At 41.5% G+C, this 16034-nt stretch overlaps 1 protein-coding gene across 1 annotated transcript in view; it reads left to right on the plus strand.

Annotated features, from left to right (window-relative positions):
- The window catches only part of psmd1 (proteasome 26S subunit, non-ATPase 1), a 36775-nt gene extending 28820 nt beyond the window's left edge, over window positions 1–7955 (plus strand). Inside the window, exons 20-25 of the mRNA XM_070908427.1 lie at window positions 742–911; window positions 2466–2558; window positions 2920–3006; window positions 4823–4996; window positions 6467–6632; window positions 7760–7955. Coding sequence (XP_070764528.1) covers window positions 742–911; window positions 2466–2558; window positions 2920–3006; window positions 4823–4996; window positions 6467–6613 — 671 coding nt within the window. The 3' untranslated portion in view covers window positions 6614–6632; window positions 7760–7955. The remainder of the gene's footprint in view (window positions 1–741; window positions 912–2465; window positions 2559–2919; window positions 3007–4822; window positions 4997–6466; window positions 6633–7759) is intronic.
- The last annotated feature ends 8079 nt before the right edge of the window (window positions 7956–16034 follow it).

The following is a 16034-nucleotide window of genomic DNA, read 5'->3' on the forward strand; positions in this document are numbered from 1 at the left end:
AGACAAACTGAAATTGACCCAAGTTTCTATTTGGTAGAGAGCACACTTTTCACTAACATTCACTAACATTACAAGATCTTTTTTGTCCATGTTAAAATGATAAACCAGATCCTAATACAATATCTGTAGCCTGCAACAATGTTCCAGTTATCCAAAAGGCTCCCTGACATTTTTCTTGATGAGATAAATGTTGAATAATGTCCTTTTGCAGGAGGTAACGGAGCATCTTCTTAACCATGAAACATAAAGTCTGGATAGAAATTGATTAAAAACAGATTAACTCCTTTAAAAAAACATTAAGATGAAAAATTAGCTCTATATATTCTGTAGCTACTTTAACACAGCTGGGAAAGGCATCTTTTATTTTTGGGACAGCTGACACACCTCTTGTGATGTAGATGAATTATTAATCTCCTGTGTAGCTCACATCTAATAATTATGAAGGAAGTTTATTTTTTAGATTTAAATGCAGGATGCTGTAGACAATGCATTCCTGGGTTTAATTGGCTCGCCAGTTTGTCCCTGGTAATATAAATCCTGCCCTGGGATCAACAGATCAGACAGGTTGAAGCCAAAAGACAACCTTCTCAGGGTGGTGACCATCCTGGTCTGTACCCTCATTAACCTCCCACTCCCTCGTCATATGATTATTGTGCCAAGTTGAAATGGGTTTGTTTCATCATGCAGGTCTGTGCCATAATACTGAAACCCTCTCTACCTCCTCTGCCCTCTGTTGTCCAGGTGGACGTAATGTGACCATCTCTCTGCAGTCCAGGACGGGTCACACTCACATGCCGTCGATGGTCGGCCTGCTGGTCTTCACCCAGTTCTGGTTCTGGTTCCCCCTCTCCCACTTCCTGTCACTGGCCTTCACACCAACTGCTATAATCGGCCTCAACAAGGATCTCAAGGTACTGAAGTGGTTAGGCTTAGTGTGTCAGAAACAATGTGTGTGTGGGTAAGCAGCCATAGAGGTCTGAAAGGTCTCAAACACAGGTCTGAAAAAAATCCTGAAAGATTCCTTTCAGATGTTCAAAATGTGGCATAAAATGCAGAAACTTCTTGTTTTATTTGGCGTCCTTTGTCATGTAAGAGGGCACTCCATGATAAGCACAAACCACTACACCATGCATTATTATAAGTGGATTATCCTGCATATACTTATTATACTTAGAATATCACAATGTGTATTTATATTGTACAAACTTTGCTGTGTTAATGCTAAAATATAACTGCTCTGGGGGAAAGTATAGCTGCTAAATTTGGCTACTGAATTTGTATTTGGCACTGTGTTTGGTGCAGAAAATATTTAGCTTCTTGCCTTGGCAACAACTGTCACCAGCAGCTTATCCATAACAAGGCCCTCCTGACTCCGGGCCTGTTCTGGCCTCCTGCCACTCGCACACTGATGCCAAGGGATCACTGTGACATATTGGGGTCTTAAACAGACATTAGATGGGCATTATCTCTTCATTGCTACCCGGATTGTCAGCACCTGACACCAGGGAGGCCTATACGCTTTTTGCGTATTGTGTGTAGACTATATGCGGCACCCTGCCAAGGCTCGTCAGCACCTGTTTAACTACGCAGCAGGAGTTTTCAGTCTTTGAACGTCCTCGTCATTTACCAGTTTTCTTTTTTAGCAACAAATCTGTAGGTTATCTTGAGAAGTCACTTCACTGCCTCGCTGCTTCTCTTTCTGCCTCCATACTGCAGTGAAACGGCTGAATAATGAGGTGATAAAAAATATGAAGTTCCCCCTGGTCACATCTTGTGCTGCTCTGTTGGACCATAGAGACTGTTTAGTCATTTAGTTTCAGAACAGTGTTCTAATTCGAAGGCTCACACTAAACAGAAGGCACCTGCTGATGCTGCTCTGGCTGGAGATCATCCTTTATGTTTGTCTAGGTAAAGTTGACAGAGCACTTCTTCATTTTTACATAAGGTTAAGCCTGCAGCTAAAAGGTCAAGGTAGCTGTTGTAATAAGTGCTGCTTCTTTTGTCTAACCAGTTGAATGTAAATTTCACTTTAAAACCTAGCTAAGCCAAGCTCCTTCCAGTGTGTCTGCAGTAACAGCATTTTAATGGTTCCCTTTGGAGCTTTTGAATTCCAGTAGTGCTATGGAGCTGTTTTTCCATGAGTGGCTCCACTGAAACATGTTCCTACAGTTCTCTGTGCATATCCTGAGATAAATGACTGTTTACTGCTGTACTGTAAAATAACTCTACTCTTTTTAACTAAGAACACTCAGCCAGAAAGACTTGTTTGTTGACATCTTTGTTGAGTTCATTCTTGGCATTGGAAACAGTTGACGAAACAATCTCACCTCATGGTCCATTTAGGCACACAAAGTGATATCAGTGGATGTTGGTCTGTTCCCTCTAAAGTGGATCTGACAGGTAGTTCATGTTCAGGTTAGGTAAAAGTTACTAAGCATCTTCTCTTCTTCTGTCTTCCTGTTCAGATGCCTAAGGTGCAGTACCGTTCCAACTGTAAGCCCTCCACCTTCGCCTACCCACCCGCTCTGGAGGTTCCCAAAGAGAAAGAGAAGGAGAAGGTGAGAACTGAGGCGCCACAACAGATCAGCTTGTTTTGCTTTCCTTTTTCTGAAATTATTAGTTGAGGAAAGCTGACCTCGCCTCATATTGATTTGTGAATAATTTTGAACCCTCGCTGTCAGACTCATCATTTTCTTCGCCCGTTATATTTATTGTTTTAGCATCTCTGGCCTATTTTTCTCAGTTGCTTCATTTCACAATCCTAGATGCTCTTGGAGAATGTAATGAAAAGACCAAGCAGGGTTTATTTTGTGGTTGACTAGTTTTGTACATTTTAAGCCGTGTCTGTAGAAGGTCTGAGTATCTATGGTATTGTGTTACATTGTGGAAACGTCTCTGTTCTCTCTCTCTGCATGGCAGGTATCCACCGCTGTTCTCTCCATCACAGCCAAAGCCAAGAAGAAGGAGAAGGAAAAGAAAGAGAAGGAGGAGGAGAAGATGGAAGTGGTGAGTGGAAATGCACAGCCCTCCAATATCCTCTCCTCCCTCATAACTAATAATCTTATTTTATGACCTCGTTTGTTCTCACTCCTTCCATTTTAAAAGGATCCTGTACTCACAAGAACATGTCTACATTGCAAAGAATTTAATTGTGTTTATTGGTCTGCCGAAATGAAAACAAATGGACTGTTTTTGATCCTTTGACCCTTGCAGTGTATTTGAAGTAAAGTTCAGAAGACACATTGTTCAGGGCTTTGAAGTTTTCAAGAATTTGTTAATTTATTGTTGAAGTCCCAGACTGCTTTGAAGGTAGGGAGATGCCTTATAATATTCAGGTGTACTATACTCTGCAGTGCATTATATCTGGTGTTATTTTTACGACAGAACATTCTTTCAAGTAAACCACATGGCAGTGTTTTTAGTTAAAGCGTTTCATTCCACAGCATTGGTTTCTCACCTCCTGGTATGCAGATAAAGTCACAGCGATCTGGATACTTAGTTGGGTATTAGAGGCAGATCCATCCACCCAGTGTATACAGTCTCTTTTGCGCTTTGACACAAACTTAGCTTTTATTTCTTTTCTCAAAGTCTTTTCACTCACCCACACCCAATGTTCAGAGCCAGTATAACTTTCATTGGGCGTTAGCAGCATGTTGGATCCGCTCTGCCACGCTACATCTCAGCTCTGGTGCTGAGAGACGAGCTTGGAAATGTCCAGGCTGCTCACATCTCAGGCTTTTGATTTTATCTGGCTTAACTTATTAAGAAGGCGGTTGAAGGGGAGGTATCCACTCTCACTGGGGTCAGATGGTTCAGAATGACATTTTATAGAGCTGACTTTGGTTTTGATCATTTTATTTACATTTAGCTAATCTATTCTGCCTTCAAAGCTTCACTGTGGTATCTTTTTATTTCAACACTAAATATATCGATGATAAAACATGTTGAGTAGAATGTTGGAAATAGAAATGGTGGGAAAGATAAATGGGTATTTATAAATAAAGTGTTTGTTATGTACAATATGATAAAACTGTAGCGCTAAAACAATTGACAGAAGAGGATTCAACAACTATTTTGATAATTGAATTATCATTTAAGTCATATTTAAAATAAAAATAACAAATTTGCTGATTCAGCAACTCTGTATTTTCATTTTGAATTGGGTAGACAAAATTTTGAGTGCATACATAACATTTAATACTTACAAGGCTGAGGATAAGAATATTCACATGACATCAGTGACTGAGAAACAGACAGCTGTTGGTGATGATAAAAGTCTAAACAGGCCTGTTGAAATGCAGATTTCATCAGTAAACCATCAGAGAATAAATCTACAGTTCACTCCTGAAGCCTCCCATTAGAAACTGAGACAGAGGAGCAAAGACTGCAGGAGATGATGTAGTTTGGTCTTGAAATACAAAACTTTTTTTTTTTATTGCCAGCTCCCTTGGCACCTACTGTTCTTCAGTGTCCTTTTTTATGGGTTTCCAGTGTCTGTCTGATAGCCCCACAAATCACTGACCATCAAGGTCGCCAGAGCAGGAAAGGACTGAATCACAACAGAAACCAGAATTTATTGCTCCATAACTCCACCAAACTGTCAAATAATGTCACATTTATTCTAGAAAAATAGATTCTGGTTGTGGTGTGATTATGGTGGGCTTAAACTGATCATAATTGTGGATGATCTTTTTTTTTTGTACATAAAAGACGGGACGGCAGCAGATTCAACAGGGACAAAAAAAAATTACAGATAAAAGAACAAGTACGCAAGAAAAGTAATTCCAGTAGTCCTGATGCAGAAAATGCTGCTTTGTTGCAGGAGGTCCAGGAGGGGGAGAAGGAGAAGGAGAAGAAGGATGAAGAGAAGGAGAAAGAGAAGAAGAAGGAGGCAGAGCCAAACTTCCAGCTCCTGGAGAACCCGGCCAGAGCGATGCCAGCTCAGCTCAAAGTCCTCAACATGCCCGAGACCTGCCGCTACCAGCCCTTCAAACCGGTAACAACACGCCTCTGTCTGTCTCAGTGTGTGTATGTGTGTTTTATAGTTAAAATTGTGAAGTTAAATTGAGCAGAAACTCCAAGAGTTCTGCAAAGGAGGCAGTCACAGTAAAATAAAATGTATAAAGTCAACTGAAGATTATATTGTTCAGCTTTCACACCAGTCCAAACAAACCGAACGGACAAATACACCAGAGATGGTTCATACCGAATGGGTTTGGTGTGAAAGCACCTTACATTTACTACTGATGATAAGACAGCTGAAAAATATGTTATAACTGAACCTGGAAATATGTACTTGACATTATACATCAACCAAATAGACCCAGATATTAACATCAATAGTAAATGTCATGTTTCTAGTTCTTCTGCATCAAAGTGTAAATGCTTCTTATTAGAATCACTACGTATCAATGACACATAGCAATCATCGAGGGAGAAATCATCACAGAAATGTTTCATCTGGAAGCCGGGTTAGATACCATGGCTAGGGCGGAAAATAAGGTGTTAAATGTACTTATTTTTTATTGTTCATTGCACCATTGTATCTAAGAATTTTTGGGAGACACCTGAAATACAATATTTACACACATAACATCTGGAATGTACTGAACACTGTTTTAATGATATATTTGATAATGTTTAAGTATCTCAGAGGAGATTTTCCTTTTTAAAATAAATTGCTCAAATCAGGATCTAGCCTGTAGGTTGATTTTGGCCTACGTCGAATGTGTCCAAGACCAGAACCTCCCCTCGACAGGCCTATAAACCAGACGGCTGCGCTCCTGCTGTAAATGTTAACAGTTTTCCGCAGTAAATGGCAGGACGACGTGCAGTCGCCCAATGAGCACTCACCCCAGTCCTGTAAAGAGGAAGTACTGTTTGATTTTGTGTCCAGCGAGCTAAGCTCAGTGTATTACATTGTACGACGTTTTGTATCAAGTGCCAAAATGGTGTCCTTGCTTGTCTAAAGTTTTGTAATGCTGCTTTCCTTTTATGGGTTTGTTTTTACATTCAAAGACGGGTTTAGGAAGTGAAGAGGTTTTACAGACTTATCTTGAAATCTGGTCAGTGTCAGGAGGTTTATTGAAAGCCTATTATGTGGATCAACTTACATTAATATGCAGTTTCCTGCAGTACCCTTTCATTTAGGATGATGCACCACATTACCACAAAATAATTACTAATTACTAACTAACGTGCACACAATCCACGGAAATGGCAGGGTTCATGGGGGGTCCCTGAGAGAGTTAATCTGGCCCTGGTGATTAGTTAGTCTGTAGCACTCTGTGAATGCTGAGTTCAGTTTCTTTCCATCTGTTACATAAGCATCAAGTTCCTTGTCAACAACAAAGAAATACAGAGCAGCTTGTTCTGTTGACTTTGAGCAAGGATACTTTTAACATAAATATCTGTAATATATCAGCAAGCGTTGACGCTCGGCCTGATTTTTCCTGTCTGTCACCAGCTCCATACAGGCGGGATCATCATCATGAAGGACACCAGCGAGGAGGAGGAGGAGCTTGTGGAGCCCGTCTCCGCGCACGGCCCCAAAATCGAGGAGGAAGAGCAGGAACCAGAGCCCCCCGAGCCCTTCGAGTACATCGATGAGTAGAAAGGCTCTCACGTCAAAGGTATGCTCACAGAAATCATTCCTGAGCCGTGTTACTCATTCATAACTGAAGCAGGCCTGAAGTGTCTGCTGATAGTCACCACTCTGGTCTTGTTTCCACATTTTATGGCACAGAAAACATGGCTGCTGTAAAACTGTCTGTCCTACCTCAAATGTTTTAAATCACTGGATCTAAACTTAATGGTCTACAGGGCTCTTAAGTGTGATTACATATGACATTTTATTTCTTTGATGTCTTTTTAAGAGACATTTTGTCCTCACAGAGGTGGGAAGACCTGAGCCTGCCTTAATTTCCAATGTATTTATAATTTCCTTCTAGCACATCTTTAAAAGTTAAAACTAGCAGACACAGAGACCACGACAGCATTCATTTCTTAGTAAATCAAACTACGGGACAGAAGTGTGATAGCGTGGCAGGTTGCAGTGTGAAAGACACACCTAAGGTTATACATTATAATACTGTGTCACTGATCTCCGGACACCTCTGTGTGACTTTAGCTGTCAGGCCGTTTTCATAGGAAGTAACGTCATGTGATAAGGCACAATGCAGGTCTGTGCTGTTGTTTCCAAGCCTAACCCAGTTTCACCCGTCACTGACACTGAGGAATGTAAACACTGCTGCCATCTCCAAACGCCAGCTGAGAGGGCAAACCTTCCCCCTGCACTCGCCCATGAAGCGGGATGCTTAATGATTCCTGGCTGCTTGTTGTGTTTGTGTTGGCTTGGTTGCTGCCCGCCTCCCATGTAGGAGCTCGCTGTTGCGTGTGATGAGACCGATGAGGTGTCAATGACCAAATTAGGGCCTCTGTGAATACTAAGTCATAATTTTATGAGGTTCAAGTGCTGTGTGACAGATTAAACACTGCAGAGATCATTGTCAGGCTGACTTCACGGCTGAGCTTTGTGCGCCAGAGACGGCGGAGCGGTCAAGTGGTTAGAGTCACCAAGTCGTTATAGAAGGTCACAGGTTTGATGCCCAGAGAAGAAACGTGTTCAGTCACTGCATGTTTTCTGGTCCTTAAGCCTCTACATAGTCATGCTCCACCAATTTCACCACAATGTGTCTTCTTTTTGGATTATTAAAATGAAGTAAATTACCTCTAACAGTTGTTTTTTTTCTCTCCTCAGGCATCAGGAGAAGTCTGATCCCAGCATGTCGGTCCAGCGTCTCCCCCCTCTGTGCATCCATCTATCCATCCACCTCCCTGCTTCACTTCCTCTTTTACACGTTTCTTTCCTGTTCTGGCTCCTCATTTGTCAGACGGGGAATGTTTTACATTCTCAAATTGTATAATTTTCTGTCCGTACAATAAAAATGATGTATATTGGAGACTGGAGAGTGTGTGTGTTTATTTGAGTGGCTATTTCACCAGGCGTGCTTTGAGGGAATTTCTCTAATCCCATACATTTAGACTGGTTTACATTTTCAGCACTCAGCAGCAGCTGCTCCAGTCTGCCCAGCAGTCCGCGTCTTCTGTATACATACTAAACAACTCTGGGTGGCAGGGGTGGGGGGGCTTCAGGAATATAACTTTCTGGGTGTCTTGAAGGTCAAAAATCAGGAAAACTATAAAAATCTGCCCATAAGTACTAAAATGTGTATGATCCATTTGGTCTGTTTACTTCTACTTCAGATTGATGCAGTTGTGTTACTTTTGTCCACTGAAATAAATGTTTGTTTCTGCAGTTCTGATTCTAAGAATACAAAGTTGTGTATGTGTGTTTGTGGTCCTTTTCATAAGCACATATCATTATCACTCCAGAATAACTTTCTAAATTTTTAATTGAGCTGGACTGGCTGTGAACTATTTTCTTCAGTGCTTGTTTTTGCTCCATTTGATTTGAAAACAAGCCATCAACTTTTTCAAACTGAGTCATTAGTGAGCAGTTTAAAAAAACAAAACCAAAGCGTCTGTTTTAAGTAACAGTTTTAATATAATAAGTATAAAGTATTCCGACCCACATTTTATGTTGCGGTCTTATACTAAAATTGTTGAAATGTATTTTGTCCCTTATCAATCTACACTCAAATACCTCATAATGATGAAGTGAAAAGAGGATTTTAGACAGTTTTGCTATTTAATAAAAAGACAAAACTAGAATATCACATTGACATCAGTATTCAGACCCTTTGCTATGACACTTAGCTCCGGTGCCTCCCATTTCTCTTGTTCATCTGTGAGTTTCTACAGCTTGATTGGAGTCCATCTGTGGTAAATGCAACTGATTGAATGTGATTTGGAGGCACACATACCTGTCTATATAAAGTCTCACAGCTGATGCATGTCAGAGCAAAGACCAAACCATGAGGTTGGAGGAACTCAGAGACTGTAGAGACATACTAGCAGCCAATATCTGTGTGCTGCTTCAGCTTTGACCATTCTTTTAATCTGTTTCTTGTATTGTCCTGATCATCAGTATATTATTACACATTTAAACAGTGTATAAGAACCAGGGCATATCCAGAAGGCCTGTACAGAATAATGTTAATTTGTTTGGTATATATATATATATATATATATATACACCCTGAAGAAATGATCCAAAATGTGCACCAAACAGCTAGAGGAATTAGCATAAGATAGATGTTGACTGAACTGAAACCTGTGAACTCGGTGAACTCGGCACACTGACAAGTGAATTTTAGCCATCAGATGTCTTCTAAATCACGAATCATAAAACTGCTCAGTGCGACTGATTGCCTGTGAAATTTAAGCTAATTATCATTAGACTGGCTTCCCCAGCTGGAATCATCAGAAAATTGGGGTTTTTTTCTCTTTCCTGTCATAGAATCATATTCTCTCACTCTGAAATTTCTCTCAAAGGTACGATTTCACTGCTGAAGTTGTGTGATGTCCTTTTTATTTTGCTTAATAGACACTGAAGCGAGAGAATCAATTTGAGTATTATACATCCAAAAATCCAACGAACCGCCGAATTTTGTTTTTGTTTTGTGGTTTTTGGTCCTCAACCCTCAAGATCAAGTTTATCATCTTCAAGTGGCCAGTTTCCCCAACCTAAGAGTGATTATATTTGGTAAATGAAGCTTCATGTGGAAAAGTGGTTTGGGAAGCGTTCAAGAAATGATAACACAGGCAGTTGTTTTCTGCATGAAAAGTGTTGGAATGCCGCTCGTTTGATTTTTAATGCGTAAGACTGGTGGAAAAAACATCTTTGCCGTGAAGTAAGTGGTCGTCAGAGGTGATTTGCTGCTCGTCCACTCCCATCAGTGGACCAGCGTATGTACATTTTGGCCAGACATTCAGTCTAATCAACTCCTCCCTTCACATTCCCAGATACTTGGTCATGTGGACTGTTTAACAACTTTATTGACTCCACAGTCTTTCCGCATCTTTCCGCGTCTCCAGGAACTGAAATTGCGATGCAGAACACACACACAGAGGAACACACTCCTCTGAGGTCTGTCTGACTTTGACCTTAATGACCAAATCCATCATCGTTACCGCTCGGCATGTGATCCAGTGAGGTGAGGTGGAAGAAGAAGCATCTGCTGTTTGACTGATGCGCAGCTCGACGTGCTCCGTGCAGGTCTGATTGGACACTGACGTCTCTAAATATAGAGGCTGTTGAGTCCACAGCTGAGGGATGAACTTTCTATTACAGGACCACATTCCTGGAGATGTGGTAACCCCATGTCGTCCCCACAGGAGGGAATGTTTAGTCACACTGCAACCCCCCCCCCCCCCTCCTCCTCTCTCTGCTTCACATCTCCTTGTTTCCACAATCTTTTCCAGCTAAGAGCTGAGGTCTGCTGCGGCCTCCACTTCCCGTACGTCCTGGTGGGACGGGTCGGACGAGATGTAGATTTGGAAAATCTGCCTCTGAACATAACCACGTGTCAACATTCATACTCTCACATTTTTCTGTGCGGGAGTGGACTTCCTCCTCATACCTCTTCTCTGAGATATGAATCAGTACTTCACAGAAGACCCTCGCAAAGCTCTCCATTGTTTTCACACTTTTCTTACAGCAAAGCATCAGTTTGGAGCTTCGTCTTGTCCATACTGTACTTCTGCTTTTAGCATGGTGGTCCTGGATGTTTTGGTGCCCTAGGTGAACACCCCCAACAAGTAATTTGAAGTTTTTTTTTTTCGTTTTTTTTGCTTGTATATCCACAAGTTTTCAGCACTGCAGCCCTGTTTTTAGTTTTAGGTCCAAATTGAAATATCTCAACAACTATCGGATGGATTGCTCTGATATTTGTCACATATATTCATGGTGCCCAGAGGATGAATCCTAATGACTTTGCTGACTTTTCCTCTAGCACCACCAGCAGATTGACACTTTTGGTTTTTAGTGAAATATCTCAACAGCTATTGGAGTATATGAAGTGTCATAAAACTTGGTTCATGGTGCCCCTCAGGATGAATTGTCATCACTTTGGTGATCCTTTAACTTTTCGTCATGAGGTCAAAAATGTCCTTTGTCAAATTGCCTACTTAAGTTTACAACCAAATAGCTGAAAACTATCCCCATCAGCCTCAGCTGGACTGTGTTTCGTGCTAATTAGCAAATGTTAGCATGCTAACATGCTAAACTAAGATGGTGAAAATGGTATACATTATACCTGCTTAGCGTCAGCATGTTAGCATTGTCATTGTGAGAATATTAGCATTTAAGTCAAAGCATTTCTTTAGGTTTTGTCGAATTTGCACTGTATACAGAAAACAATCGATTACTTTTGGTAATGTCTAAACATGATGATTTTGAGACAAGATCTGAAGTTATAATGCACATCTTGTTTTAATAATTTCTAAACTAACTTATGGATGTTCTCATTCAGGCAGATTTACAATAAAACAAAAAGTCTGATGGTCAGTGTTTTGTTTTCGGGGATTGAACCTGTGACCCTTTTCTTAGAAATCCATGACTCCAACCTCTGAGCTTGGATTTGTGCTTTTTAGGAAGTGTGAAAGAAAGGTTGCAGCTCCAAATTCCCTAATGAGTACAACTGCGGAGCACCGTACAAGGCAAAAGGATCCCTTGGTTGCATCCAGTCCTGAGGGCCAAGCTGTGGAGAAGAGATGGAGGCAGGCGGCCAACCAGCAGCGACTAATGTCTGTCAGTAAACTGACAAGCCTAACATCAAGAAAGGAGGAGGGCGATGGTTTGTGTGAGCAGACGGAGCATGTAGTCACCGTCTGCGGATGCAGAGATGGTGGTGACTGTGTCGATGAAAGGATGGAGGGTCAGCAGAGCTGCTAAAGCAAACAAGCGGCCCACCGGAGAGCTCATTGGTCAGGTCAGCGAGTGTGTGGCCTGTGGACGGGGTCGAGGGCTCAGAGAGTTTTTGGCTGGACTGGCGGACCAGCGAGTGATGTGCCGGTGGTCCATGAGAGAGCCCTGTACGGGGCAGACTGTTCTGTCTCTGCTGCGTGAAGGTTCACGCTGAACAAACTCAGGATGTTGTGGATTTTGGCCTCAGCGGCCTCCCGCTCGAAGGTGTCCTCCTCACTCTGACGGTGAAAAGAAAGAGACCTCCTACAAGGAAGCAGCGTGGACGAGAGTTGATATAAACGGTTCCTGTGATCCCAGCTGACTTTTAATCAATCATTCAATGTTTTTTGTATTGTGCTTGCTTATTCCTTTTTAGTCAGCGTTCATATGCCACAGGTTCACTTTTTGTGAACTGAGCTGGAAATCATCATTGAGCTGAACCTGCACTGAAACGATTAATTGATTACTTAGTTAGTCATTTGACCAAAAATCAACTGCAATTTTGAAAATCAATAAAACAATTTTCTTTGTTTATGTTTGCCCTTTATTTATCTAACATTGCCATTTTGTTTCTCCATGTGATCATTTTTCTATGGTTATTTCTATCTACACTGCACATATGACATCTATAGTATGTGTGTCCATCCTGGAAGAGGATCCCTCTTCTGCTGTGTTGCCCTTCCTTTCTTAATTATTTCAAGTCATTCAATCATTCTTTGTTTCCAGCGGAAAAATGTTTTTCCTTCAGGTATTTGGTCATAAACCAAAGTATTGAACAAATACAAAATCACCCTGATGATGGCGCTAAATGAAAGGTTTTTACAATTCATCCTGTGGGGAACGTGAATGTGTATCGAATATCATGACAATTCATGCAATAGGTGTTATATATTCAGTCTAGTGACAAAACACTGCATGGCTAATAATCATTAGTTGCAACTTTACACTGGACACAATTTTTGGTTGAAGTTTAAAGAAATTTGTTAAAAGAAATGCTTTAATGCTTTAATAATAATTTGTGCAATTGGTTACATGTCTTGTTGAAACGTTTTCGATTCAGTAGTGAGAGAGAAGTTAGTGGTTGCAGCTTCTTCTGCTGCCTGTTTACCCAAACGCTGCCCCGGTGACTAAAGTTTACTGTGTTGATGTTCACGTGGGCCCTCTGAACCCAGATAAGGTGACTGATGTCAAAACAGTCTGAAGGGTTACATAATGCTCTTTGTCGTCGCTGGCATCCGTCAGCAGCAGCTGGGCAGGACGAGTGGCCGGTCTAAGCACCGCATTTAATCCCTGAACAACACTTCAGTGATTAACTACCTTCTTGAAGCCTCTGAGCTCGGTGCTTGAGTTCCACAGCTGAAGAGAGTATGAAACCTCGACACTTTGTGTTGACGACGTGAACTCGTGATTCGAGGAACTGTCCCGAGACACAAAGTTACAACATGAGACTGTGCAGAGAAGAAAAGCTGGCATCAGTGTAACAAACTGGTATATGAGATCAAAATGAGACACATTTCACATATTTACAGCTTTATTGGCCCAAATACTTCATCACTAATCATAATCTTAATGTGTTTCAAAATGCTTGTCTCTGGTTTAAAAAAAAAAAAAAGCTGCCTGTCTCAAGTGACAGCATCGATTAGATGATTAGACGATCAGTCGATTAGTCATTAGTCAATTAATGGTTAGTGGAGTACAACCACAGTCTTGTTGGTGCTCAAGGGTGCCACAACAGTAAATGTTTAGGTAAGAAAGTGTTGATAATTTGCTCTTCTCTCACATGGTTGGTTGCAGCTGTCTGGTTAGTGTTAAAGGATGAGGCTGTTATTGTTCTATATTTTTTTTATGTAAACATATCCCCTAAAATCACCAAAACAATGTTTTAGTCCATTGCTCAGTACTTTCCGTCTGTTTTTCCCATTGCTTCTGACTGAAGACATAAATCTTTAAAACCAATATATAGTTTCACATTTAAAAAAGTCTCAGTCATTTCCTGAAACAGCTGGGTACTGTAGTTTTTAACAAACACTACTTAAACAGGAATAAATAGTTCATTTGTTGGGGACTACTTATGGTGGATTAATACACATTTTGTGCTCTAGTGCAGGGCAGCGACCCGGTACCGGTCCACACAGTGTTGGCTACACAAAGATGTGATCTGACAAGAACTGATAATCCATCCAGCCCCCACCACCATCACCGCCAACACCTGCCGGCCAGATGATTAGGCACAAAAATGCACATTCAGTTTAGCTTCCTCTCTTAGCATCAAAACTGAATATCCACAGTCTGTCTATCAGCAGTGGAAGCTTTACTGCCCCTCCTGTCAATTTACACAAGGGTGACGTGGAAACTTGAACTCCAGTGTATATACGGGGAGTACAGTGTGGACTTTTCAGAGAACTAGACATCTTGTGTCCAACTTATTTGCATAGAAAACAGAAATTATTTTTCATGTGTCTTAAAACATGTCTGGAAAGGACCTTTTAAAGAAGACTCTGACTCTCACCTGCTCTAGTCAGTATTTATGGTAGCAGGACAGTACAGTGCCCCTGCTCATGGTAATGGAGGAACATGTCAACCAGTGAGACTCAATGATGTGTGTGTGACAACAATTGAGCTCTATGGCCAAGAGAAATAAGCAGTTTCAGAGAGTTCATTGTTCATTTTGGTCTTTTAATGGGACTTGTTGACAGTAAGATGAATCTACAATATCATCTCATCCTTTAAATGCTCAAATGTCTCATACCAGCAGTTGTTTATGGAGAAGAGTGTTAGTAATTTACTCTTCCACATGTTCCCAGCTGCTCTGGGAAATTTAAACAGCACTAGTCTGTTACAAAGGTCATTCATCTGACCTTTAGGCTCCCACTGTCCGAACACTCTTTGGATAAGAAGAGCACAGTTCCCTCTGTTCCCTGCAGCAGGCTGAGAGGAGGTTTCAGGTCCTCTGGGTGTCAGAACAGCTGGACACCAGACCTCCTCAGCTGGGGAGACCTGTTGGAAAGGCTGACGGCCGACAGCTCACCGCAGTGTAGAGCACTGCTCTCTGGGGAGGCTTCACTCAGAAAAAAAAAATCTCCACAAAATGGAAGAAGAAGAAAAAAATCTGGAGGCAGCTGGGTCTGCCCATTCTGGGAAAGCGGGCTGGAGACAAACTAAACAAGCATTAGTTCTGGAGAACGAAGCGTAAGATCAGCAGCCTGGTGAAGGTGGTGCATGGTACAACATGTTGCTGCACGTCGTCTAACACCTCAGCACACCACCACCTTTTTTCCCCCCTCCTTGTCAGTGCGAGTGTGGTGGAGGAGATTGTGGTATGAACGTGCGCTCACAACACTGAGCCTATTCATGCCGTCTGTCCATTCATCATCAGCATTTAGAGAATACAAGCAGAAGTGTTTGGATTCGCAGCACAAGGCCGCTCCAAAATATGAAACCTGAACCTTTCTGTTCAGTGTGAACACAGGAGGAGTAGATATTAGCAGCCATGGCTGAAGATGAGGAGGCCAAGACGGTGCTGTGTAGCATGCTTAAACTGAGCAGTACGTCTGACTCTGCCGTCTCTTTTAAATCTCATTTTACTGTTTCAGGCTGATGTGACAGTGACAGTGGTGGAAAGTAACTAAGTACATTCACTCAGATATTGGACTGATATTGTACTGTAATCAGCATGCTGATTTTTGGAGTTGATGTTGCAAAGTCACATTTAAAATCTTAAGTCAACGCTGACTTAACGTATGAATGCATTTATTTTTAAATCGATACCACAAACTAACGACTACAAATCTACAAATCTAAACCTCAGACTGACCTGTGGAGTCCAGCAGGCCTGTTCATGCGGCCTGTTAACAGTGTGCACACGCACACACACACACACATTCCTGTTTATCTGAAATGACTTGTGACCTTTTCTGCTGACAGCTGGTTTTGCCTTCACGTGTTGAAAAATGAAGGTCCTCCCTGAGTCAAACATGGACGTAAATATTATCACTGTTCATCTTCCTCTTTAAAATATTTTTCATCAATACAATTTGCTTTGATTCTTCAGTATCTTTGTCAAATAGCAGCGTTGAGGCAGAATGAAGGAGCTTCCCCCATCAGGTCTGCACAGAGACAATATCTTCAAGTCTGCACACAGTGCCGTGTTAACTATTAACATTTT

The sequence above is a fragment of the Enoplosus armatus genome, chromosome 7 (genome assembly GCF_043641665.1).
Source record: "Enoplosus armatus isolate fEnoArm2 chromosome 7, fEnoArm2.hap1, whole genome shotgun sequence".
In the NCBI taxonomy this organism is placed as follows: Eukaryota; Metazoa; Chordata; class Actinopteri; order Centrarchiformes; family Enoplosidae; genus Enoplosus; species Enoplosus armatus.